A 27,440-nucleotide genomic window follows, 5' to 3' on the forward strand; every position below is an offset into this window, starting at 1 on the left:
CTTTTCACTCGATGGATATTTCCATAAACACATGAGTTGTAACACTTGCGAAGCACCAAGAAAAAAGAGGCACCTTTGGTACAGACTTGAGGTGTGCGCGTCAGAGAAAAAAAATTCAAGATCTCGCGATGTTTCGCAAGGGATCTCAATGATAAATCACAATTAAAAAGTCCATAAATCAAGACTTTTCAACTCAGCACGGCTCAGTGTCTCTATTCCATTCGCATTAGCTCGAAATTCATCTATCTCTCACATATGTAATGTGCAATTTGAGGCGGCAATTATTTCAAAATAAATCCACCCGCACTTATTTTTATCACAAGTCCCCAGCACAGCTCATTTCCATAATTCCATTGCCCAATCGCGTGGCATTGCGGAGGAGTTGGAAGTGGAGGGTAATTAAGAGGAGACTAACTGGCTCGGGGAAATAGTACATCAAACTATGCACTCACAAGCACTCTTCCCAGCAACGATTCGCGAAATCTGCACAGGTAAGCGTCCGAGTGGCAACTGAAAGCAAAATGCTGGGTGATGAAAGCGAAATTGAGACTCTCGCTCTCTCAATCCAGTGGCACAGAGACGTGAATCCGCACCAGCTGAGGATTTGTGGAGAGCCGCGGCTCTCAAGACGATGTATTGTGTTGGTGTATGGAAAGAGTCATGTTAAAATTCACATGGAGGAATAATTTCACAGGCAATTGTTGGATTTATTGTTTGAAAATTGCGAATGAATTATTTAATTTTTTACCAGCACTACAACACTTTGTATTTGGCCGGAGGTGAAGAGTTGCTTTTCCACTCTGAGGCATTTCATAGATCGGAGATTCAAAGCGCTAATAAGTAGTGCAAAGTGATATTGAGTTTGATGTTTTGTAAATAAGTGAAGATGTGTTTAATTTCAAAGCATTTCCACTGATTTTGCAGGAATTGAAACGAAAAACTCCATCGAAATAAACGACGAACCCGACATTCTCAGTGAAGATTCGTGATATTTGCTATGCTCATGGTCGATAAATTAATAAATGATCACTATCTATGCTCCATTCAACTCCACTGCAATGAGATCTCTCTCAGTGCGAGAAGGCGAGAGAAGACGGCGAATGAGACAACGAGATAGGCCTCAGTTCATTTCTTCAAAAGCCAAGCAGACTTGCATAATAACTGCGATGTTGAAGAAAGTTGAGAGAAGAGAGTCCAAGTCACCTTTTTATTCCATATATTAGCTCAGAGGCAGTTCACAAAAAAAGGCAAAGCGACGCAATGCGATACAAGACACTTTTTGTGATGTGATAAATTAGCGTATTGGCGGAATGATTTTTCTCAGTTCTCAATATAACAGCTCAAATGGAGTGTTTTCTTTTGTGTGCGCCATTCTTTTTTTCTTCCACTTTCAATCGACCAAGTTTTTATTCCTTCTCCTCGTGGCGGCGCCAAACTTTCACTGAAAACTACCTTTATGCCACGACACTTGTGTGGAATATTTTGGTGGGCAAAAAAGCCTCTCATTCATCAATCATTCACTGTGCTTGTGGAATTCGTTTAAGAGATTTTTTTTTTTCTCTCCAGACGTGAAGCATCAGCGCGAAAGAAGCATCATAGCATTATGCATTTAGTTATTAAATATCCCATATTTATAATTATTATTGGCGAATAAAGTGTGTGTAAAAAGCATTCAACATGCCATTAAATAATGTTTGTCCGTCCATGGCCTGAATAGTTACATATTAATATATGATAGTCTCGCTCGCGGATCGTATAGCCCGCAATGTTGCTTCTCAAAACAGGTGATTTTGCGCGCTTCTTCAGCTGCTATTAATGATCAATTTAGCATCATAAATCCCGAGCATATCAGAAGAGAGAAGAAAACATGCACTCAATCTTCTTTCGCTTCAACTCTCCTCACTTTAATAAAAATCATTCGATTCGTTTGTTTACAGCGTTGTCTATATAAAAAAAAATTACAAATGTAAACCTAATAGCAATAACTACAAATTAACGTAATTGATAAATGTAAAAATTGCCATAAAAAAGAAATAAATTAAATTGAGGAATTTATACAAAAAAAATCGTTGCTTCTTCATCTCTAAATCTCCTAATTTTATAAACACATCATTCCTAAAATTTACTGCGATCAATGGAAAAAAAACATACCTAATTACTTGCACAACAACACTAACCAAAATTCTCAAAGTGGTGAATGAAGTAGGGCAGTTTGCGGCCCTTATTGACCTCATCACAGGCAGACATGACACTTTTCGTGAGCGGACGTGGTCCACAGGAGAAGACACCAATTTTCGACACCTGCAAATTGCAGAGGAAAACAACATTACGACACATTCGCTGTGTGGAAAATCCACCCAAATTACTCACATAAGAATGCTTCTTTTGTACAAATTTGAGAAAACTCGACATATCTGGGCGCCCAAAGTGATTAACAGCCTTCAAACCCGTGAACATGGACGTTTTCGATAGGCGCTGGAAGTGATTCTCGCAGATATACTGAAAAGATACAACATACAACACATCAGTTACATACAATTTCATTTCTAATTTATTTTATTGCATCCCAATTTGAAGGGACAGATTTTTTTTATGTATTTTTATCTCTCCGATAGCGTGAAGTGTTACCAAATCACACCTTAAAAGTCTCGAGTTTTGCCTTGGCTAATAAAAATCACGACAACTTCATCAACCCATCGCGAGCGAATGCCACGGAGATATTATGTTAAAGATATGCACATAATTACACAAAGTCCACGGCATGTTTGCATTGAGTGTACTAAATGATGTGACACTGGACAACTCACCAGCATTGTTGTTCTCAAATCGAATTTGTGGAAGAACTGCGTGATGAAGATGTGGATCTCGAGGACATTCGTCACATCCTTCTTCTCCACATCGCGCAGCACGTCGATGAACCACTCGAAGTGCTTGTGCGACGGGCAGATCCAGAGGAAGTAGACTTTCTTGCAGGCCACGCCAGAGTAGCGATTTGTACTGGTGCCGAAGACTAAATCGTTGAGGATGGACGCATAGGGAGTGACGCCGATGCCGCCGCCCACCATCACGGCCACCTCGAATTTGTACCAATCCTGATTTCCGCCGCCGAAGGGTCCCTCAATGCGAATCTTCGGCTGTTCCTCGGGGTTGTAGTTGCACGGATCGAAGTAGTTGCGCAGCTTCCACGTCCACGGGCCCTGAGCCTTGATGTGACAACTGAGGAAGTTCTCGTGCGGAGCCGAGGTGAGGGTGAAGCTGTGCATCTCGTGAGGCCGGAAGGCTGTGCAGGAGAGTCTCACCCACTGTCCAGAGAGGTATTTCAGATTGGGTGGCCGATAGAATTTGATCTTGATCACATCCGACGGCAACAGATCCGTCTCCATCACATCCAACGCCATATACTTTGTCCTCAGAGACACGATCTTGTCCAGCGTGTAAACCACCCCGGGACCGATAAAGAACAGCCAGAACCTCGGCGGTCCTGTGAGTCTGGCCAGTCCGTGAATGAGGCAGAGAATGTACAGTAGCACGAAGAGCGAGTGCATGTTCCAGAAGAACTTATACGCCTTCTTCCTGATCGTGGGATGAGCAAAGACAAATATGATGCACATGGTGATGAAGAGGATCACACCAGTGACGCCAGTGACGGTCTGGAAGAGCCAGAAGCTGATGTCGGGTTTGTAGTCTGAGGTAAAGTGAACTTCACGTGTGAGGCAGCGAAGATTCTCTATGCTCTGCGTGGACACGTGATAGAAGTTCACAATGTGACCCACGGTGTGAAGCAGAGAGAAGAAAAGGGCAGTGCACGCAGCGATCTTGTGGAATTGAATGTGAGAGTCCAGAGGAATGTACTGTTGAATGGGGAATTCCTTCAACTTCGTCAGCAGGTTTCTGAAAAAGTGAAACATTCGAAATGTTACAGTGATGAATTGAGGGAATCCAACAACATTCAACCAACCTAGACATCGTGAGGAGCAAAAGAGAGTAGCAGAAGGACAGCGAAGCCGCTGAGCCTCTCGTGATCGCAATTCCCACTCCCATAATGTGCCTCAAATCCGTGTGCTCCGCCATGAAGGAGTAGTGAATGAATCGCTCAACGAACAGCACAATGGTGATCACGTAGAACAAGAACAGGTAGAAGATGTTCTGGCGATTCTCCTCCAGGAATGTCGTGTAGCAATCCCACTTCTCGAGTAACCAATGGCGCCGTGAGTCCATCATTGGCTCAATGTGGAAGGAAGTCATGCGGGCAACATTGGTGGACGTGTCCAGGAAGTTCTGTTTGGCCCCCTTGCAATCCAGTCCAATGGCCACAAACTCTCCCTTGTACTCCTTCATCATCAGCTTAAAGTCTTGGTATGTCAGGTGATTCTTGTGCTCCAGGCCAACATCTTGGAACATGCCATCAATCAGTTCCGTCACCTGATCATCACCCAGACTTGTGGTGCGCGCAATCTCCACGAGGGATCTCATCATTTCACTCAACTCTCCCTTGTCAATCACACCATTGCGGTCATTATCGCACATGTCGAAGATGATGCGGAGCTTGTCCTCCGTTTTGCCACGTGAGAAAAGCACCACGGTCTCGAGAAATTCCTGGAAGGAGATTCGTCCATCCTGATCCTTGTCCACGATGTTGAACATCTTTCTCACAAACATATCGTCGGATTTCATGCCCAGAGCCGAGGCGAATTCAGCCTTGGAGAGGCTGGTTCTCATCACAGTCATCACTTCTCCGTCCGATGAGACATCTGAGCGACGACGCCGTTCTCCTGGCCTGATTTAAGACAAATAAAAGACAGTCAAAATCAAAATGTGCAATGTAATTTTTTCCAACACACTTACTTCAAGCCAAATGTTAAAGCATATGCTTCCCTGAAGAAGTACTCAAGTCGCTTCTGACGTCTCTCCCTGGTTTCCGCCTTCGCAAGCATTATATCGCGATTGGCCTGAAGAACAGAAATTCATTTCATGCATTCGTAAATCTCCATCGAATCTCCTCAATATCATTACTCACCTCAGTTATTGCCAGTTCCTTCTTATGCAAAATGAGGAAGTCTTCGAGTTTCTTCACGAACTTCCTGCGCTGAGTGATTGACTCCAGCTCCAGGACGAGATCGTGATCATTTGGCACTCGCAGGAGAATGTATGGTCTCTTTTGGGAGTAGTTAGACTGGGATTCCTCCACTGTGACTAAATCCACATTCTTCAGATTGAACGTTCGTAGTTTTTCACCTTTGCGATCTACTGTGTAGATCGCGGCTTCTGGGCCAAATTTCACCGTAACGAGACGCTTATGATTCGCATGGAGCCACTCGCGAGCGATCATTTTGTCCACAGATCCCTTATGGTTGGCCTTGTTGCGGAGTGTCTCCTGGCGTATCTTCAGCTTCCTCCTCTTGCTGTTCTGCAGCTTCACAACCCCATATCCGGCTGCAGCGCAGAGGATAGGCACGAAACCCAGGAAGACACACACATATATAAAAGTGAGTTCGCTGCCGGAGAAGTAATCGAAGCCCTGGAGATAACTGCAAGGCTCCAATTCAGACGCATTCAATTGCATGGGCTGAGGACAAGGATCTCCTGTAACCCACTTGAAGACGTTCCTCTGAATCTCATCCGGTTTGATGTCCGTGGCATTCACAATAATGTCCCACAGAGTGATTTTCCTCAGTTCTGCAATCTCTTCTGCTGTGAAAATTCCATTTTCTTCATTCTCAAACCAGAAACGATCAGCATCTCGAATTCTCGTGAATTGCTCAACTATCACGGCTGAAAAGAGTTCGCCGGGCTTTCCATCTGACTCCAGCATTCCACCCACGTACACATCCACATTGTCCAGGCGATTGCTGTACGCCGACACGAGCAGTCCCATCACTTCCGGGTGCTTCTCGAAGAACTGGGGGTTGATGTCTTTCCACTCCTTCACTCTCGGCAGCTTGAAAGCCGCCCTCGCAGTGTTGTAGTCGGGCAATCCATTGTCTCTCCCGCGCATGATATTCAAAGCACCCAAGTCTCTTCTGGTGAACTCCATCGGGCCGAATAGCTTGTCCCTGACATCCGTGCACAGGACAGCATCTTCCCGCTCAGCGATCTGCGATGAGAGACCCATGAGGATCTCCTCAATGCTGGTGATGGACAGAGCTTCGTTCGAATCCCACCAAGTCGTGCACAATCTCACAGCAGGATAACCCATAGCAGTGGTGCGATACTTGCATTTCCCATCGCGACGATAGAAGCCAGGAGGAATCATGGTGTGACCGAAGCGGAAAGCCGCTGATTGGAACATGTGACTAACGCCTGAAAACGAAGTTAAGATTACTAACGATGTAAAACAATTCCGTACTCAGTCATTACCAGGATGCGTGTCTTGCAGGTAACCCTTGTAGGGCGGAATCTCGACGTCCAGGAAAACTGGAAGGTACTCATAGAGGATGATATTCTGCAGAGAAGCAATGACAATCCTTCGAGCGCGCTGGAAAATGTCCTCATCCGTCCACGTAGGATGTTGCTTCTTGATCCTGCGCGCCAACACATTGTGCCACCTGAAGAATAGGATGGCGAACGAGAGAAGCCCTGGGTTCTGGTTTGTTCGCGGATCTCCGAGTACTGCAAATATAAGAAGTGTTAACAGCCGCGATGTAGGCAAAACTGGCGCTTCAAAAGCCACCGACCAACGGAAAGACTTACAGAAGAGTCGCTCTGGATTGAGCGTTCTCATGACATGCGGCACGGGATTGTTGAACAGTGGCACGCGCATGGTGTTCCTCACGGGCATCTGGCCTGTGTGGTCGGTGAGCAGGGTGCCGTTGTGGAAGGATCGCATGGCATTGAGCCACGCTTCGGAAGTGCTGTAAATGAAGCTGCCATCAATCCAGGCCGTCATCTGGTTGATCTGCTCTCGCGGCGCATTGGGACTCTGGCCGGTGTCCCTGTCGTACGCCGCCCGATGGAATGGAATGTACTTGTCGCCTCGACACTCCTTGTCATACATATAATCACATTTCTCAATCTCAATGCGGTGCATCTCAATTGGGCAGCCCGACTCCGAAGCCATCACGATTTCATTGGTAACGACTTGGCCTGCAACATGGTAAACTCTCTCACTAATCTCTTACATCACACAAATTCCCAGAATCGCCATGCACAAGCATAAACACAGGTACTTAATGAGTTTAACGCGGAAAAATATTATTGTCCATACACAATTTTTAAGTGCAGACTTAATCATCATCTCGACACCTTGTCATAAATCCCAAGCAAAACACTTGAGAGTCGACCTCAAGGAGATGAATTGACTTACCGAAGAAAGCCAAAATCGCCGTTCTATTTGACTTGGAGGCTAATCCATCGACGCCACGCATAAATAACCTACTCAGTCTTCTTGGAGATGGCCGATTGGCGCCGGCCAGTGCGTAGACACCATCCGAATAAGCAGACGGAGCCTTTCTCACCAGGTGAGTATCTGCGGGGTAAGAAAAAAGACCATTAAGACCATTTCAGCGGATAATTAATTGGTCCGATAATCCGCACACTTCCTTCAAGTGACGGATGTTTCCGCAAAAAGAGAGCCGAAGACGCGATGAGACGAAGAGGGTCACGCTTTTTATCCCCGCAGCAAAAATTGACAAGGAGCAAAAACGACACAGCAATATCAATCAACCACTTATGAGTGATCTTGACTTTGACGCTTCTTACACTGCCTTTTCCAATACACTTCAGCGTGAAATTTCTCAACTGCTGCTCAGAATAATTTGTCAGGAAATTGCCTATTCTTTCATAACTTCTCAAAAATTATATTATAAATAAATGACATTCGTCTATCAATATGTTTTATACGCAATAGCGTAGATTTTACTTTTCAACTCCGTTTCTCCACCACCAATCAATTAGAAAATGCGTAAAGTTACCCTCTAATTAATTTTCCCCGTTTTCCTAAATGATTATAAATGTCTTTCGCAATTTTATGAATTGAAATGCAAATGCTAATAATTTTCTAACTACACAGTCTTAAGGAACTCTTTTCCGTCTAGGGTTTCTCAATGTCAATCTGTCGCATTGCTCATGCACGCCGCCTTCGAGTGCTGGCAAATTCACTCATTGCCACTCTTTTCCTTCTTCCTCATCAGCGTGTGTCTTATGGAATGCTCTTGCTTTGGCTCTAAAGTTGAGCGAAGAAGTAATAAAATTAAATATGGACAGTCGAATGAATTTCATAAGGAGCCAAGCTAATAGATTAATTAATTTGCATAAACAGGTGTTTTATTGAGCAATTAATTTTGAAAGAGATCCAGCACAAGACACATAATAAATCTCCAATTGAGCCACTTCCGTGCCTTCATCAAGTTGCTCTTCTTCCAAACAAGAACCTTTTAATGGACACTTTAAGTGGGTAATTTTCCAGGAAATTACTTCAACTCGCGCGCTTCGCTTTATGAGATTGAAACATCTCGCCGCTGTTTAAATTTGACTTCTAGCCACTCTTTTTCACCTTTCCTCCTTGGTCTTTCTCGAGCACAGTGAGGCAATCTATTCACTCCATGTGGTTCGTGCAATTTTTTACATGTGTCGATAGCAGAGCAGCAAAAAAAGTGCGAACCACGAGTTTCGCCAGACCATCAAAGTCGAGCTTTGCAGATCACAATCGGTCTGCGTGGCAAAAAAAAGCGGCATAGCAATAGCAATAAATTTTATTTGAAGTGCCTACAATTGGCGAATAGGAAGTGGCTCATTGAGCTTCTGTTCTTGCTGCCATTGGACTAGTTCTGCGTCAAAATTGCTTCACTCACTTTTTTCCTCACTCTCGCCTTCCTCAACAGTCTTTGCGAGTTTATGAGAAAATTAATTGAAAATTGCTGTATCTGGGAAACGGATCTCGTTTGTCAATTGACATCATCGAGTTATCCATCACAATTAAGCCATACTTTTTACTCGCCATCGCGATTACTCACAATTGTGCGAATTGAATCCGGGTTTTGGTCACCTTAATTTCCCACATAATATCGCGTTTCATAACATTACATTCTTGATTAATTGAGAGACACTGAGGAATAAATTAAAGTTCAATTTCACCAATATTGAATTTTACACTCGCGACGAAATTTATGATTCCACTTTGGGCACTGCATGAATAATGACGAGCGAATCGTAAATCATGTGTTTTATTGGATTTTCGAGAGACATTACTCACATTTATATCGCAGATAAATAAACAGCAACAGATGGATAAATTCGCAAAAGACATTAATTGTGATTCGAGATGTATTTCTCTAAGATGCCAATGTAATTGATCAATATGTCTCACAACATAGCAGGCATAATTTATGCAATTTGACTGATTCGTGTAGAGAAAATTTGTTTATGCTCAAAGCAAAAGTCAAACAAATCACTTTCCATCTCAATATGTTATTCTGGCTGATCCAAATTAGTTAAACTTGCGGAATGCTAAATATAAATATCCTGTCCATTTGAATAAATTTCTGCTTCTTTTACTTCTTGCAAACTGACGAAAAAAAATGCGCGTGATCTAGAAAAAAAGCGAATCAAGAAGGCAACAAGTGCATAAATTTGAATACATTTCTACCACGCCAAATTAATGCTCGCCCAGAGTGGAATAATAAATTTCCCGTCCACTGTGCGCCAAATTGAAACTGTAACATTCTGTCGGGCTTTATTAATTGGACAAGGAGGTCTCAAATTGGACGAGATTTTTGAGTCAGAGTGGAAAATTAATAATTTATGCGTTCCAATAGGTCTGCCAACGAAAAAATTATAACCAATCCGCGAACACTTATAAATAATTGTCACGTTGTATTAAAAGCATTTTGTTCGACGGTAATTTCGTGCGAATAAAAACGACCAAGAGAAAAGAATGTTCGCATAATAAATCTCAATGAAAACCTGAAGCAATTTGCGCCGGAGGAATTATTAACTTGTGGCTCCAAAACTGTCTCTTTCCTTTAGCCTGGTCTTCATCTCCCGCATCTGATAATTAATTACGTGATCGCCAGCGCATAAGTGCAGCAATAAGGCGGCCAAATGATATATCATTTGGGGAGGGCATAAAAGTGAATTTATGCATTGCGCGGTATTGCATAAAAAGGGCATAAAAGTGAAAAATCAGCACAAATTTATGCTTTTAGTCGCGATTAATAAAGCAATTCTGTTCCAATTCTTTTTTTCTCCCGCGTGGAATTCCTTACACTCTCAGCCTTGCATATCTCTTCGTGACGCAGCGCTCTCTTTTTGCATCGGCCTCTCGATGTGGCTTAGAAGTGGCATTTTTCATTACTCACCAACAGAACCCCAATCGGGATGTGCCAAGTTATTGTACCATCCATCGTATCGCTGCTTTTCGGTGTGACTCAGGATTTTTTCTGCAGCAAAAAAAAATGAGAAAAAGTGGGTTAATCACGCACGATATTGATTAGTCGATCAAGTTGATATCACAAACAACTGCTGGGATTTTATGGCTATCACCATGCAAATGGTTTCCCAATGATTCGCTCGAATTACCCGTATTTTTTGCACTGGTTGAGGAAAACCAAGAACCTGATGTATGTAGTCACAAGACAACCCCGCTTATTTATGCAATCTAGAATCAGATCACGCCACATGTCCCGGTCTGGAGCCGTGTAAATTGCATAAAATACCTATTTGGGATGTTAAGATCACTTGAGTGGAGCTTCATGTAGTTTGACATGCTCTGTGAAGCTCGTGGGATTAATTAAAATCACGAAGACGCATGTTCGCCAAAGACCTGAAGGTCGTGTCACACATTATTGCCAGCCATGAGGATTTCTGTGCAAATGAATGCGAAAGACTGGCCACAAATTAATTAAACATCCTAAGACTTTAACACGCTGATGGTCACAAATTTGCCATGGCGGCCTTTTTTTACCTTTTCCCTCACGTGGATTCATTTTCAGTGAAAAACACACACTTTAAGCAGCCATTATAACTCCACATCTCATTAATTAAATTCATTAATTCATTAATTCGTTAATTTAGCTCTGCTGTGCAAATTCTATACTTGAAGAAATTGCTAGGTAGAGATTTCTGTTGCGCTGCAAAAAATGCGATCGATTTACAATTAATCTTGTCAATGTCAGAATGCAATTTAATAACTCCATTCCATACAATGTTCTACATTCTGTGCGTGACACATGTTTAAATTTTAACTCCATTTCAGAATATTTATTAAATGAGCTGAAATGTAAGTTGAGACATGTTTTCTCTCTCTAAGCAATCACACCGCGTGAGTAAACCGAGAAAACCGCAATTTATACTCTTTTCTGGGACAAAAAATCCCCCAGTGACAAAGAAACCACGCTTTGGCCACAAATTGAAGAAATGTTAAAAATATCTCATCTATCAGTGAACTTTCAGAACGGGTTTGTTAGCAGATTAAACATTTGCTCGCGATCGTATTGCGAACTGAAAAGCCAAAAAAGCAAGGGTTTTTTTGTCATTCACGCAAAAATTAACTCTGACCTTTTCAACTTTTATTGCATTTTCATTATAATTTACGAAAAAGAGACTACATAATGTCTCTTGCTAAGAAAAAATACTCCAAATGCACGTTTTTTCATGCTCTGTATTTGTGAGAAAAAATGTTAATTGATCTGCATCTAATTTGAGACACCATTTTTCGTGAATGAGAGACAAAAGACTTGAGCGCTTCGGCGACGAACCCTCGTGGTATTTCTCACTGTTTCACTCTTGCCATTGCCACCAAGGTGATTCTCCTCTGACGTCTGCGTATTTGATTAGAATTTTGCATACAATTTTTATACACACCATAATTTTCTGCCAAACGCTTTTTTCTCTCTCTCTGCCGCACAATAAAAAAGCAAAAGAAAAGAATCTGCGAATCTTGTGACTTCCACATCTGCTTGATGAGTAATGAAAACATCATGTGATTTCGAGATGAGAGATAAATTTTAATTGGTCACGACGGGATTCTTCTCAAGTAGTGCGCGCGATTCACTTTTGGCAATATCGAAAGAGATCAATTTATCTTGGTAACATCTTTTTTGTGTCCAACAATTCCCAGATATCTCAAGTACCAACTCGTTTCGTGCGTGAATTAAATATTTCGGGGAGGAAAAAACTCGATCAAATTTGTCTGGTTTGTCTGAGACAGAGAAAAAGCGCCGTCCTTCATGTCAATTTACGCAGATAATCCCTTCAGTAAGTAAATGCACGCATTTTATGAATATTAAGTACACCGCGCTTGTGCTATCGCATATAAGAAATCCCATTTAGATCGAGAGTGATAGATTGCCACTTTAATTTATGATAAAGGTTACATTTACCGGTTTACGTGGAATATTGTAAACAATTTTAGCCCATTTAACGCTGAAAGGCGTCATAAATGTTTATTTGAAGCCCTTAAGTTTATGCACATCACAAATTTGACACGCATTTTAGGAGCATCTCTTCAACTTAATTCCGAAATTCCGTCTTGTTGATTGTGATCGTCCATCGAAGGCTCGCGGCACTGTTTTCTTCGTCAATCTAACACCCATGCGGAGTATCGGAGAATATGAATCATAATGATATTGTGATTATCTGTCTGTTTGCCGTGCAAAGTGTATGGCAGTGAGGTCGAAAGTGTCCTCAGAAACTCAAGCTGCTTCAAATAATCATCCATCATCAATTGCGACACTTTTGCCTCGAGTGACTGCATCGTCAAGAGGTACCTTTTCATTTTGAGCAAACCCACACGTCGGCGCATTTTCATGTCGTAGAGCAGTTGGAAAATGCGATTACTGGCCGATGAATGAAAAAATTTCAAGCATGTCGGCCTTTCACGAAAAGAGTGACTTTTTGGCACACTTTTGATGGAAATTTCTTCTCCTTTTACGCACTCTCTGGGCGCTTATCTTTTGGGGGGACATTTAGCATGTTTTTTCCCGATCACTCTCTTCAGCCACGCAGAAGTGCCGTGCGGTGATGTAAAAGCCATTTCTCACCTACCACTTGTTGTTTATCTTATGGATGGTAACAAGTTGGTGATTATACGCGAGATGCTACACTCTTGATGGAAATTTTCAGGTGTTTTGCCAATGATCACAATTCGCTCATTTGATGTCGTCACTTGGTGTAATTCACGAAGCTTCTGGGTTTGTATTCATTATAAAATGTCTGTGGTATGTGAAGGTGAGATAGCTCATCGTGAATTTATGTCTTCGCCTGCTCTCCACGTCTCTCTGTTTGATCTCAAAATGCAGGAAGACGCAGCTCAAGAGGCGAGAAGTCGCGATCTCTGCTGATTCCGCCTCGGAGAGTCAATAGAAAAACCGCCACTTTCCGCCTCCAACGGGCGCAAACAATGCCGCCCGTAATGAAGGATAATTGCAAATTTTACTACCATCTCCAATTCGACACGGTCGCTTCTGGGCACAAGCAAATCCAACACACACCCTCTTCACAATCGTGCAAATTGTCTCCAGCTGAGAAGCATAATTGCTAATGAGATGCGCGAATCTCGAGAAATCCTGATGTTCAGCAAATGTGTTTCTATTTAAACTCTAATTGACTTAATTACCTCGCCATCCCATATAATGAATTCACTTTCAATCTCACAGGTGATATCTCTGGCCACGTGTTACAAATTGCTTGGGTGATCCCAAGGTTGGATTCGGACCGCTGACGATTCTGTCTCACAGCCCACAAGACACTTTTTGCTCTCGCGGCAAATTTATTTTAATGAAATGGACCAAAAATACAACACTGACCGATGCTTGGACATTCCAGGTCAATTATTCCACAAATGCCCATTAAATGTCATGAGACGCGGGATCTTTAAAATTCATGTGTCAATTATTGGCATTCTTTCTCTGAATTCCACCAATTCTACATAGATTTCGCTCAGTTTGCAGATCGCAAATATTTAGAGAGACCAAATGAGATTGCCTCAGCACAACTAAATCGTGAAGAATGAGACATTGAGACGCAGTAACAATCTTCTGTTTAGAAAGTCAAAGAATAAATTTGCAAACTAATATCGATCCTTATCCTCAACATGAAGTACGTAATTAAGAACGATTGACGAAAATTTGCGCAGAAGTTAAAATATTTCCTTCAAACTCTTCAAGACGTCCAAGACGGACTCGGAATAGCGTAGAAGAATGTCTGATGCATTTTCTTAAGACCACCGCATCATTGTAACTCTAGAAATAGTCACATAAATTAGCATTCAGCATCTCGCGTCTGATGGTGCAAATTTTTCCTCAACAATCACATAAAAGCCTCACATCCGGGATATACAGAGTTGGAAGAACAATCAGCAGGTGACAGACGTTTGATGGGCGAGGAAGGGGGATATCACGATTAAAAGCTAATAATAGAATCTCCCCACAAAAGGTCTTTTCAAAGCAATGTAATATTCGGATGTCATATCAGCAGTTCATCGATCTTTTGCCAATAAAGGCGCGCATTTTTTCCCGCAAATCATCCCATTTAATTCGTGTTTAGCTCCGAAGAACATTAAGCAGACAGTGGGAAGAATTGACGATAGACACACTGATTCACTTTTAATGCTTGACCATATTTACCTTGAGCCATTGCCTAACCCGATCCACTTTTTTATTATCATCATTCGCCGATTCGATTGTGTGTGATCACTTCTTGTGGGGTTTTGATGTGTCCGAAAGATGAGGGGATCGCGCATAAAAAAAGACTATATTATGCCCATTAGAAATCCAATGAGAAATGTTTATTGCTCATAATTATTATTTAATAATGGTGCAACTTACACGAGTCTTGGCCTTAATTCGCCGATTATTCATTAAAGTGTTTTCACTTGTATGCTTAATTGATTTTTGTCAACGAACAACATCAGCCATGATGAGGGCATCTCAAGAAGAGCAAACACACCTTGACAACACTTTTTGTCCATTGAAGAAGACTATCTGAGTTCAAACTCTTTTGTGTATCTTTCATGGTTTCTCTTTGGCAAAGAGAAACAGAAATTACTTCCAAATACTGTCTGAATACCCTGTAATTACCTTTGAATGATATCAAAAATCCTGCCTCAGCCAAGTTGACTTAGCCCAGATTGACCAAGAACTCATGCGCTGTCCGCTGAGATATTGGCTTTTGAGATTCATAAGCATGATATCATTAGACTCGTTGGTCACTCACAGTTTCGCTACTGACCCAATTTTGTAGAAATCCAACGCCAAGATAGAGTGACAATAAATAATATCGTGTTAATGTGCGTGACAGTGATACAATGACATAATGAATGTGAGATTTCATTTACAAATTAACCGTATAGACACAAGATTAATTAACCAAAGTGCCAATTTAACCGCAGCACAGGTGATCGGAGCTTCTGTTCCAGTAAAATGTAAAATAATTAGTCTGCTCTTAAATGAGTATCACCTTAAATGGTCACTTTTTTCCGTCGACATCACACAATTATGGTTAATGCGTGCATTTTGGCAGGCAAAACTTCAATAAACCACTCACTGTTTGCCTTTTTCCTCCTCGCGCCTGAGAAAATCTCCCTCAGCATGAATATTTGCCATCGCGAGAGTGACTCTTAAATGAACACATTGATGACTGAACACGACCATTAACATCCCGAAAGTACCTCCCGAGAGTGTAGAAGAGTTTCTCAAGATGTGCGACTTTTTTGCATACTGCACTCAAGTCAGAATAAACAAAACCAATATTACTTAATACCTACATGATGTTAAATTAAAGTAATTCAATTATTGTGTATCTCTGATATGGCAATTATATTCAATATGTTGTGGCCTTCCCACGGTCATGTTAAAATCCGCTCTTAATTGAGATATAAAGACTTAATATTTTTATGCTGTTTTGATTGGGAATTTGGAGCTCGTGAGGCTAATATTTAGGTAAAAAGAAGCTTCTCGCAAAAACTAGGGCTAACCCTGTTTTCGTGGCGCCTAATCTTCAAAACTCCAAATTGATTGCACTAAAGATTGACTTTTATGGTCTCTTAAATTAAATGGACTTTCCGTGAGCGCAGAATTTCCCAGTCTTACGTGTCTTACGTAAACTCTAGAGGAGAGCCGGAGTATCGGAAATTAGCAACAGAGCTCACATTGTCCGTCTATAATCATAAATTCTTTTCCAGTTTTATTTGCACGAAGAAAGGCGTGATCTGCGGCATATTTTCACCTATTATTGTAGTTGCTTTTTAACACCTATTAGTTTTGAGGATCTGGTCTGTGGGTCATATTGTGCACAAGGGGGGAAATACGCGGTGAGGAAATAAGTTGTGGACTTTGCAAAAACTCACCTTCTTCATTTCCACTGATCGATGTGACTAAGATGGCAAGTGTTGCCAGGAGAAGTGGCCAAACGGGTCTTCTTCTTCGCCATGGAAAAACAACCAGCAACACATTATTCATCTTTACAGCATTATCTTGTGTGTCACCACCAAAATCTTGCACTGTCTCCGCGATGGAGTTCACGTGGACGAGCAGCCCTAATCACAATTAATGGAGATCACGCTTCCGTGGACACCATTTCACACTCACTCATTCACATCAAGGTGTCAGCAAACTGCAAAAGGGCGCAAACTCTTACCACTTGCCAACTACTTAATTACTATCTCGTGTGCCAATTCGTCTCCACCTCCTCGTCTATGTGGCTCAAATTACGATAAGTCCCCCGTTTAATTGCTATGTTGGATGAATTAGCAGAAAACATTACCGAAGCGCCATGGACATGCAGAGAAATACATGAGATTGCTTCAAGTGTTGTGCAAGTTTTGTCTTCTTTACGTAACACCGAAGATTCATCTCTTCGATTCATGTCTCTGGGAGAGACTACAGTGAACACTAGCAATAGTGAGTCGAGATGATAGTCAAAATTGATTTTTAATTCAAAACAATGACTTATTACTTCACAAAATGTCCATTTTCACAGAGATTTCATCAAAAACTTTTTCCGTAAATCCAGCAGTTAGCAATTTATGCAAATTCACTTATCTGCCGAAAAACACATTCTCCGAAGATTTGCAATACCAAAAGGTGTTTGCATCTTAGCGACTTGCACTGTATTGTGTGTGTGTTTTTGAATGAGGAAAGGAAGTGGGGAATCTTTTATATTGACTTCTTGCCTCTCTCTGTGTCTTTTACCAGCAAAATTACATTCATCAGCCCATTGAGGCTCCTTTGCCCGCCCAATCATCTTCCTCAGAAACAATTCATTTTAATGACCAGTTCGCTAAGAGATGGGAAAATTTTCAATTCCCTTGGCATGCATCTGCAGCCACTTTGCGCACAGTTCCTCTAAGCACTGCCATAATTAAGATTATAATATTAACTGGGGGAAAAAACTACACTAAAATGAGGTCACACGGCAATATCTTTGCCATATTTTTCAGTTCATATTGCCAATATTAGACACCAAAAACTTGAAAAGAGGAGCGAAAGAGAGAAAAAGCGATCGAATAGCTTCGAAAAAATGTGAAGTAACAGCAACAAAGACATTTGCAATTTAGCTACCGAAACTAATTAAAAACCAAATATAAAAGTCAAAATATCTAACTGTGTGGAGTGAATAAAAATGAAAGTAAAAGTTTTTATCAAACAATTTATTGCGCGCGCTCGAGCCGCACAAAAATTGTTGATTCCATTTTTAGATTCATTGAAATACACCTGGATTAAGTATAATTTATTGCATCTTTTTTCTCTCTTTCAGCTCGCTTTTAACGCCTCTACGAGCTTTCGGAGATGGGATGAAAAAACTCATTCTACTGATTGGCATATTCAATGGACTTTTCACCGTTTTCCCCGTGCTTTTCTCAAGAATATAATTGATGCTTCGAGGTGTGGAGAGAATTTATCTCCTAGGGAAACAGTGCTGTGCTAAAATTGATGTCGCATGGCTGGTAAAATTCCCTCATGGAAGAGCCAATTAAGAGTTTCAGAAATGTTTTATGAAATGCAATGCATTAAGATTTTAAAGGTCAAGTTGGGAAGAAAACATGTGTTTCACAACACAGTGACTAATATTTCATAAATTTCAACGCAAACAACAATAAAATGATTTGTAGTTGAAAGAAGTGCAGCCAAACAAAAAAATAAATCGCTATCTTGCTGGGTGAAGAAGGGAAATAAAAATTGTGTCACAATTTCTCTCACACAACTGTCCAATTTCACACTTTTTTTTTCTCTGCATTTGCCCACATTTTTGCAGCTCCCAAAACGGCGCTCACAGAGAAGTTGCATTTTTCATGTTCAACACACTTAATATCACAGTGTTTGTGCGGTTGAAAATGAAAAGTGAAGTAAAATATTATAAAATTCTCTTTCACTTCGTTCAAATATATTAACAATGTACGTGTAAAACACGATGGTGAGTGTTGATGGAGCTTCCACAGTGAATTTATGGTCGGATCACGTACTTTTATTATTTATAGTGGCTAAGATGGAGCTTCACACAAAAATTTCTGCTCGCCACTCCAGTGAAAAGTGCCTGCGAGCACCGTTATTCTACAAAAAGAACCACTTGACAGATGATCCAAACTTGTCACATAGTCTCATGGCTCTCTCTGGCGTATCCCGTTTGTCTGGGGGCTTAGGCCAAAACGACTGAGAGCGGTGCGAGTGAGCGACTTTTGGAAAACTACAGGGAAATGCTCGAGATTTTGCCACGATTTTTTTCACCACAAATTCTTCAGTCCGAGGAGGTGTGACGATGGAATTTGGCCACAACAACTCGCCAAGAAATTCACTAACCACTTTTGCCTCTTGGTCGACAGCGAGAGAGAGAGGTATATTGGGAAACCAGAAACAGAAAACACGCCGTTGAACGCTGAGTGTCCGGTCACGATCGAGATTCATCCACAACTGCCGTCTCTGGAGGAGAATCCGACACTCGCAACTCCAAGAGATCCCCTCTCTGGGCCCCCTTTTCGGCGCCGCTGCCCCCACCCGGCCGCTGCACACCAGCACGCCTAACGGTACTTGCTCGAGCGAAAAACCTGTCGTTGTGCCCAGGAGAGTGCCCAAGACGTGCCAAACTCTCAGCCGTGCTCTCTCTGGCTCTCTTGCCGACAGCTGAAGAGTGGCCAGGAGCAGAGTTGGAGTCTCTCGAGATCGTAGATGCCCGATCAGATTAGAGACTCGGAAAGTGTCTCTTTATGGTTGATCGTTAAAATCACCCGAACGCGTTGCTTAATCGATTCGCGATGGCACCTGAAATTGCCGAATTCTGAGCAGCTTCCAAGCGTTATTGCTCTGAGATGCACTTAAAAATATGCGGAAAGATCAAAGAGACCAAGCGGTTTGCTTAAAAATCTTTTACCAAGAAATATCAAGAAGCTTGCTTAAATACGAAAAGCTAAATCTGAGAAAGTCGGCGAGATTTACTAATCTGTAATATCTAAAAGTGCCCATTTAGTCTGAGATCTCAACTATACTTTTCCTTGCAGATGAATGTGAAGTTGTTTTTGCAAGCTGACAAATCCAATTTCGTCAAGACGTTCGCCTTAAAGTGGATTTGGAAGATTTGGGAGCTTTCCTTTCTCAAAACAGCTCATTTCTCATTTCTGACACAAGACCATTTTCCTAATTACCGCCTCTCGCATTCTTTTTTCACCGCAGCCACTTAGCATTTTCTATGCTCGAGTGGGAGTTCAACTCGTCACATTAGCGCAAGTTGCAGAGAAAGTTCCCCTCGTAAGTGAATTTGCAGTGTGTTTGCGATTGAGAAAAAATGACATTGTTCAGTCACTTTGCCCCACGGGGGGCTCCTGAAGAAGGGCAACGAGCTGGGAGTGCGTAGGCGAGGAGCGGCGAAATATATAATGTGTAGCATTAAAATATTTAAAATATATTTTAATATAAAAAGTCACCTTCTTCAGAATTAATGTCTCTCTTTGGGCCCAAACTTTGAGCTCGTGGGCGAAATTTCTGGCGAATAACATGCTTATTATTTCCCACCAATTAATTCGCTAAGTGGTTCACTATTTTTTTGCATGCACTTCTCTTCGTCGCACGTTAAACAATTAATTGCTCCCTGCATCGATTTCTGTCACAACTTTATGATCGCTGCACGGTTGGAGTGCCGAAATGAAGGCGGGGCAGTGAAAAGTGCGCGAATCGAAGGCATGCGATGATGTGGAAGAGACACTCAGCTGCCGGCATCGACATCCGTGTTGTTGGCTTAAGCAAACACTCTTCCCAGCCAATTTCCCGAGAACTCAACTGAGCGCAGAGGCAGACAAAAGGAGGCAGATTGAATCACGAGTCCTCCACCCACTCGAAAAAGCCGCCTAAAAATTCACTTACTGCCTGAACTAAATTAGACATCTCATATCGAGCCGGCGAATCGACTTTTTTACACGTCTTGTATGGTTTTGTGTTGTCTGACAAAGAGCGATTGTGCAATAGTGGGGCGATTTGTGATGTTAGAAACACACAAGTAATAATCGCGCTTTTGCTTCGCGGATAATTAACATTCAAGAGGAATAGAAGGGCGAATAAATAACCAGATGAAAAACTTACAAACACATTGTAGAATTCTATCCAATTTCAATGTCTCCCAATGTTCTGAAATATTCTAGGATAATCCGTACAAAAACGCTCTGTTGAAGGCAATTGAAAGCCCCTCGCGGTTTCGCGAAAGCAAAGCCCGGGAGCAAAAAAGGGTTTGTATTGTTGGGTGTCTCGCGGAGAAGTGAATCGAAGTGGATGATGGAGAGCTTCTGGCTGTGGCGCTCGAGCAGAATGCAAGTTGTTAAGTATGAAATATGCCTCCGTTGTGGGAAGGTCGCAATTGCGATCATTTGGTTGTTTCCTTTCACTTTCACCTGCATTCGCGAGTACGCATTTTAAATCGATTGTCGAGACACTTCTCAGTAAAATCGGCTGAGAATGATTTGATCTAATTCCAGCCGCGAACTCACACAATTCTACTCAGATTCATGCCGATCGAAGAAAATGTGCTGAATTCATCCCGAGAGATTGCGTGGCGGGAATGCAAATTCAATCAATGTTTCAGGCCAAAAAGTAATTGTGAAAGAAGACAAGAGAAACAAACACACACACACACAAGAATGGCTGCGACGCACAAATTGCAGAGAGAGAAATTGTGCAACACACAGAGATGTTATTATTAATTTATGAAAATTGCAAAAATATATTTATCTGCAAGAGATTTTTCCACCTTCGTTGCGGGTGAAAACATGCAAGAGTCATCTTGATCGCGAGATTCATGTAGATTGAGTCAAAATGCAGTATTTCTTATCTTTATTGGCGACAATAAAAGGCCAAAAAATGCACACCTTTGTCGTGAGCCAGCCACTCAAGAAAGGCGGCATCTCATTATATGCATCTTGAGTCCTGAAATACATTACGAATCACCAAAATTTCATCAAGTTTCGATGACTTTCGGGGCGTTAAAGACGTGGTAAACATAAAGTTGGGGATTATTTTCGCTTGATTCAGAAAGAATTAAAGTCGAAAAGAGACAACGAACCCAATATTTATGCATCATAGCCGTTTGATTATGAAATATTGACATTAATAATGAGATTTTTTTCTTCAAATTCCTTCCAGAGAACATTTTGGCCTTTTTGCCAGATTAAATTATGCGATATTGTTCTCTTTATCGGAACCATTACAACGGATATTCCAATAAAATCTGTACGTTTCGCTTTCTTGCATCTGTAAATGCTCAGGCAATTATGTGAGATTATAAGAAATGATAGGGAAAAATGCTCAATATTATACTGTTTTGATTGCGATATCAAAACGATAGTGATCTCTAAAAGGCTTCGCGAGCAACACCAGTGTAATTAAATTCATCTTTTTTATTCATAATTATACAAATGGCATTGTCGATTTGGTTACATAAGGTTAGTTGCTTTGAGAAAAGACAACGAGATGTGACAATAAATGCATCTTATGACTAATGTTGCCATATCTGAACTGTAATATGCACACGAACTCTACTTAAAATCACGCAGATCCCATTTCTGAGACTTCCTCCTAAAATTCTCATTCAAAGCATTTTTTTAAAACTGAAATAAAACACGACAAACAAAATCAACTGCAATTTTGCAGAATCGTCTAAAATATATAAAATAAGAAGATTTATCCAAATCTTACCAGTCATGGTATTTCGTCTGAGACATTTTTTTTATATATAAATAATTTTGGAAAACGCAAAATAAAATATTCAATCTCCTCTCCATTCACAAAATTTTGTGCACAAATTTACACAGCTTAAGATGTCTTTGAAGCGCAACTGACAATCACTGTTTCATTTCTAATATTAAATAAATTGTGACTAAAAATATCAATAAATTACTAAACTAGAAAAAAATATCATGATTATCGCATGACCAAGAAGTGGATTTTCTATTGAAACATCTGAGAAAGTTCTCTATCTATGGCATCAATTTTTTTTTATCAATTTAGTGCTGATCTTTGGCTCCTGTTTCGGTATTACTCTTCTGTTGTACTTCCTGCTGACTAGTGGAACTGCTTTGCGTCTGATTCACATAAGGCTTCTTCTCCGGCAAACTCTGCGGATACGCTATGATGCCGTATGGCCTCAGGTGATAGATCAAATAGTCCAAAACGTACATCTCGTTTGGCGTGACGTAGTGAAAAGATATGGCATTGTCTGAGCAACAGTCCAAGCCCTAAAGCATGATCAAATGATCAGTTTTCATCCCACAAATTCATCCCTCAAAGCCACTCACCTCGTCCGTTGGGTAGTAAATGTACTTCCAATACCAGAAATCCTTGTCCACGTGATTGGGAATGAGGTGGTGCTCTGGAACGAACGGGAAGAATCTCCCCCTGCCTTCGGTATCTCTCGAATCGCCCGCAGTCACGTTCACCTTCTCAAGACACTTCCCAATCTCCGCATCTTCGGCTCCCCGTCCGTCTTGGCGGCACTTCGCCTTGTCCGGCAGGGACTCAGTGACGAAGCGCCGCAACGCCTCCCTGCTCAGCACATATCCCGCCCCGCCGGACATGTAGCCCTGCTTCACGATGGGCTTGAACTTGCAGCCGAAGTAGATGGGCTGCTCCGGAGAGTACTTGTACAGCATAAACCGCAGATTCTCCACGATCACATACGTGTCATCGTCAGCCTTCATGAACCAATCATAGTCATTGAAGTGGTTCTTATACACATACTTGAATGCTTCCTTCGTTTTCGCCCACAAATTATCACGTCCTTCACCAACGGGCAATGCCACACTCCCCAATTCCGGATCTATAAATTGTACAAGCAAAACAGCATTCATTAGATATGCATTGTTATTCCTCCAAAATCTTAATAGCGCCGCTGAGTTTAGGCTTTTTATCAGGAGAAGAGAAAAAAAACATAACCATTTATGCGATTTACAGCAGTGAAAGAAGTTTCCGACGAGAGATATGGATTAATCATTTCACGTCGGAAGTGAACTTTTTGTAAATTAAGCACCAGTCGTCGCAGATACAAAAAAATCACCATAATTTCCACGTACCTTCTTGAGAGCTCATGAATAGCATTTTGTTGCATCGCGCGGCCCACGTCCTCTTCACATGAAGAGCTATCAATCAAAAACAAATCAGAGGGAATTATCAATAAGCCTGGCCTGTTCAGTTTAAAGTGTTTGATTTGGATTAATTAATCTTAATTATAGCGAGGAACTGATTGGATTCGAGAGGTTTAAAATGTTGCTGAAAGAAAGGTCAATGAGACTCACTACAGGAACAAAGTGATAAACATAAGTTCAAAAAGTGCGTCATTTCAGAAACCAATTTCAATCATTGTGCGCCACAGAAACTCACCTTTCTTCTTGTGATTTGATGGATTCGTCATGACCCAACACAGAACTCTGACTTCCTTAGCCAACCTCTCGGAGAGTGTCTTATTCTCCAGCACATGAGCTTCGTCGTGTTCTCCGTGAAAGCGCACTTCAACCTCAGGACCCGCTTCGTCCGACATGTCACTTCCGGTGTGTGGATCTCTGTGCTTATGCTGAGGAACACCTCCCATTGGCAGCCAGTAAATCCTGCCCGGAGTTGAAGATGAGATAAAAATCGCCGCCATGGAAAATCCCAAGACGATTCCCACAATTAAGGTGATCAGGGATCGTCTGTTTGAAATGAGGTAGCGCGAGCCTGAAAAATAGCCGAAAAACACCGAAAACCATTTATTATATTGTACAAGAGGTACAAGATCATTTGTGTGCTTAAGCTTAACAAATGGGAACTCGTATCATCATTTGTGTGATTACATCTTTATTGTGTGTTACTTCCACACGACGAGCGATAAACTGCTAAAATTCCAATTAATCCCGATAAGACAGAGTGTGACAATCGAGTAGATAAAATAGAAATAAAAGTGTCAATCCAATATGATAACTTGTAAAACACGAAATATATATGTATATATCAATTTCACGCTGAATTTAACCAAAATTTCATTAACCTTTTTATCCACACATCATTAATATTCAACAAACTCTTTTTGCCTCTCAACACTCAGTCAAACACTGGTCATTTGCAGGTACATTAACTAGAACAAAAATGGACTGAATTTGCGCAGCTCAAATTTATCAAGATTAATAGAGTTGTCCAATGCACATACTCTCCAGTTTTTACGCGCATTGATCATTAGCGTTTTGCCCGCCGCCGGAAGATAGACATTACATAACTTTTTCACCACGCAAATCCGCGTTATTCTATTTTCGCCGCATGAAAAATTAACTACATTGTAAGAGTTCACGAGACTATGATTTTATCTTTCAGACAAATTGCACGACTCTCTTGGCATCTGCAAATTTATCTCTCGCGATGACATCACGAAGGCCGACACACACTTTGACGTCATTCGTCTTAAAGGAATTGCACTCCCGATCACATTGAGACCTTCGCGGATTAGGCTCTCGATAGCCAACAACACTCACTTTGCTTTCAATTAGATCCGGAATTCATTGCAGTGATTTCAATTTGTTTCACTGACAAATAAACAGAAATATTGATTATCAAGTGAGCAATAAACAGTCTTAAGAACACAAATATTTGAGAAAAACTGTACTTCTCCAGCAAGTTTTAAATATATCGCAATCGACATGATGAAATACATACTGGAGGTTTATTGATCTTAATCATTCACACAAGAAGTCTGGAGTCGTATCTCAAAATAACGCATTAGCATGTGAAGTCACATGGAATCGAGATTGATTTCACGAGCTGATTGACCTCGAGACAAAATGCATATTTTTGCATTAAAATAGCTGATGGACGCAGAATTTGTCAAGCTCCTCCACTTCCAAATACAGTGAAAATACACTTTTTCACGTGCTCTAGAATTTCCTGAATACACAGAGCAATTAGCACTCTTGCTTCTGTCTCACCTGGATTGCTCATATTCGGAAGATTCATTGGAGATTTTAGCGCAATTCTGACACTGATAATTCTATTATTCCACACTTCGAAAGAGTCTCTCACTGGTTTTCAACTGTGAAACAATTTTTATAGCAATTGTTCCCTGAAAAAAAAAGTACAACTCGGGCTTATCAACACTGAAAACGGAATGCCAGAAATATCACTGGAAGAGAGATTACAGCTTTCGGTCTACTTCCACCTTGTCTTTCACTCACAGATACACATTTTGCTCACTTCCTCCGCACCGCGAGCTATCGACTAAAATGTATTGTCTTCAAATTGAAAAATTGCTTAAACATTATTATTTTAGAGCGTAATTTTTTACTACTTTTCCACATGCCCGTCTTATCGTGTCACCTTTTCACGAGCATCTAGCGAGGGACACTCAAAAGCACAACGCTGTGGCGGGAACAACCGATCAGTTTAGTTTAATCACATTATTGTGTGATAACACAGACAACGTGAGTGGCAAAAAAATTTATTGATCGACGAATTGAGCTGACACATCGCGATTGACTGTCCAAAAAGAGAGTTAAGCTTAATTAAGACACAATATTGTTGACATAAAACGATTTGAATGAGAAGATTCAATCAAAGGCAGTGCGCCTGATAAATTGACTTGTCTGAGACTGCTGATATAATACTTTGTCCAGACTTATTGTGGAGCGCGAAGGAAGAGAAGTAAGGTGAATAGGTCAAGTTGTTAAGCACAAATAGAACACTTTACAAGGGGCGAGTCATTTAGAAGAATGACTGATATGACCATATGTTGCACTCACTGTACAACTACAAACCTTCTTATCTTTGCTTACATTATATCACATGCATTGTTTTTCTACAACGCGAAAAAAAATGATGAAAAAAATCGTGAATTCGGACAGCACGTGGCGTGTGAATATCAGTGTTTTTTCTTGTGTATTCAGACACTCACCCATCTCATTGTACACTCCCATAGCCGGCAGATAAACGATTTTACTAAATTATTGTGACTAATTATCACGCGCGCCGAGTGAAGAACTTAAATATTCCAGTGACGATTAGATGGCAAACATTTCACTCTTCCTCCTTCTTTGGTATCCGCACTGAATTCCTCGTCTTTCCAGACTGCCAATCTTTGGTAGTTTAATGCTGTTGGGGAGGCAAAACAGAGAGAAAAATCCACTTTATCAATTCTCATTTACACTCTTGGGAGTATGTATATTAACTACTGTGCGATAAGGAAATTTATTCTATATGGCGAGTCACTCACCACGCACTTAAATAAGTAAATACATTGCTTCACTTTTCCACTCTTAAGCGCTTTAGACTTAATTGAATGAAATGAGCGGTGAAATGAAACATTTTTTTCTTTAGAAAGAAGGGAAGAAAGTTTATCGTTTGTTTTTCAGATCATTTGATGCTTTGGATTCTTTTCATCAAAAGTTTATTTACAATAAAATTGCCCACTGAAAACTGACAAGTCCATCCAAGTCTATAATAATCCTCAAATACTTTATGAAACCTTTGAAAAGACCTTGCGATAATCTTCATAATCTTACAGTCCACTTCTTTCACAGAATTCACCGGAAATGCCAATAAAAGCGAAAAAAAAATTGTCCAAAATCTCGCGTCGCTCAAGGTTCTCTCAACGCGCGGTGAATTTATGCTTCTTTCAACATACTTCTCTCGTTCGTCTATCGATTTATCCAAATTGCTTTTCCGAGTACTAATCCGCTGTTTTTGCTGTGAAGCTAAGAAAATGCTAATTCCTGGAATTATTCCGGCTAGATTGGCTCAATTGCGAATTACTATTAAGTCGCATTGTTTGGGTCGGATCTTCGCATAAAGAACGCACAAACGGGCAAATTTTAACCGCGAATATTCACAGATAAGCAGATTTTTGATACTCACAGTATTATTGGTGATGTTTAATGCCACTTGTAGGCTCTACAATGAGCCCCTTATCTACATTATTGGTTTATTCTACATAGGAAAATGGCAAATATATTCAGTCGCGATTTTTAGTGGAGGAAAACTTCTGCTTGACATTTTCACTGGCACGCACACTGTCTC

General features: G+C 41.0%; 3 protein-coding genes across 6 annotated transcripts in view; 1 reads left to right on the plus strand and 2 right to left on the minus strand.

Annotated features, from left to right (window-relative positions):
- LOC132261491 (uncharacterized) overlaps nt 1–27,440 on the plus strand; it is a 126,325-nt gene that overhangs the window by 74,991 nt on the left and 23,894 nt on the right. The window lies entirely within an intron of this gene.
- Nucleotides 1,210–18,909, minus strand: LOC132262565 (dual oxidase). Its single transcript, XM_059761863.1, has 12 exons — nt 18,732–18,909; nt 16,283–16,548; nt 10,296–10,376; nt 7,304–7,465; nt 6,691–7,083; nt 6,358–6,609; nt 5,018–6,300; nt 4,846–4,949; nt 3,959–4,777; nt 2,808–3,891; nt 2,371–2,499; nt 1,210–2,301 (listed from the first exon to the last, which is right to left on the minus strand). Exons 2-12 carry the CDS (start codon nt 16,392–16,394, stop codon nt 2,173–2,175), a joined length of 4,548 nt encoding a protein of 1,515 aa, XP_059617846.1. The 5' UTR covers nt 16,395–16,548; nt 18,732–18,909; the 3' UTR covers nt 1,210–2,172.
- LOC132261630 (glycoprotein-N-acetylgalactosamine 3-beta-galactosyltransferase 1-like) lies at nt 21,806–27,404 on the minus strand. Of its 4 annotated transcripts, XM_059760522.1 has the most exons (7): nt 27,279–27,404; nt 26,320–26,516; nt 25,358–25,491; nt 23,787–24,119; nt 23,480–23,545; nt 22,706–23,226; nt 21,806–22,645 (listed from the first exon to the last, which is right to left on the minus strand). In XM_059760522.1, exons 3-7 carry the CDS (start codon nt 25,383–25,385, stop codon nt 22,415–22,417), a joined length of 1,179 nt encoding a protein of 392 aa, XP_059616505.1. In that variant the 5' UTR covers nt 25,386–25,491; nt 26,320–26,516; nt 27,279–27,404; the 3' UTR covers nt 21,806–22,414. The 4 variants fall into 4 exon arrangements, with proteins under 4 accessions (XP_059616505.1, XP_059616508.1, XP_059616507.1 ...); XM_059760525.1 differs by lacking the exon at nt 25,358–25,491; XM_059760524.1 differs by lacking the exons at nt 26,320–26,516; nt 27,279–27,404 and adding an exon at nt 25,568–26,298.

This window comes from Phlebotomus argentipes, unplaced genomic scaffold (assembly GCF_947086385.1).
Source record: "Phlebotomus argentipes unplaced genomic scaffold, Phlebotomus argentipes genome assembly contig_15, whole genome shotgun sequence".
NCBI classification, from domain to species: Eukaryota; Metazoa; Arthropoda; class Insecta; order Diptera; family Psychodidae; genus Phlebotomus; species Phlebotomus argentipes.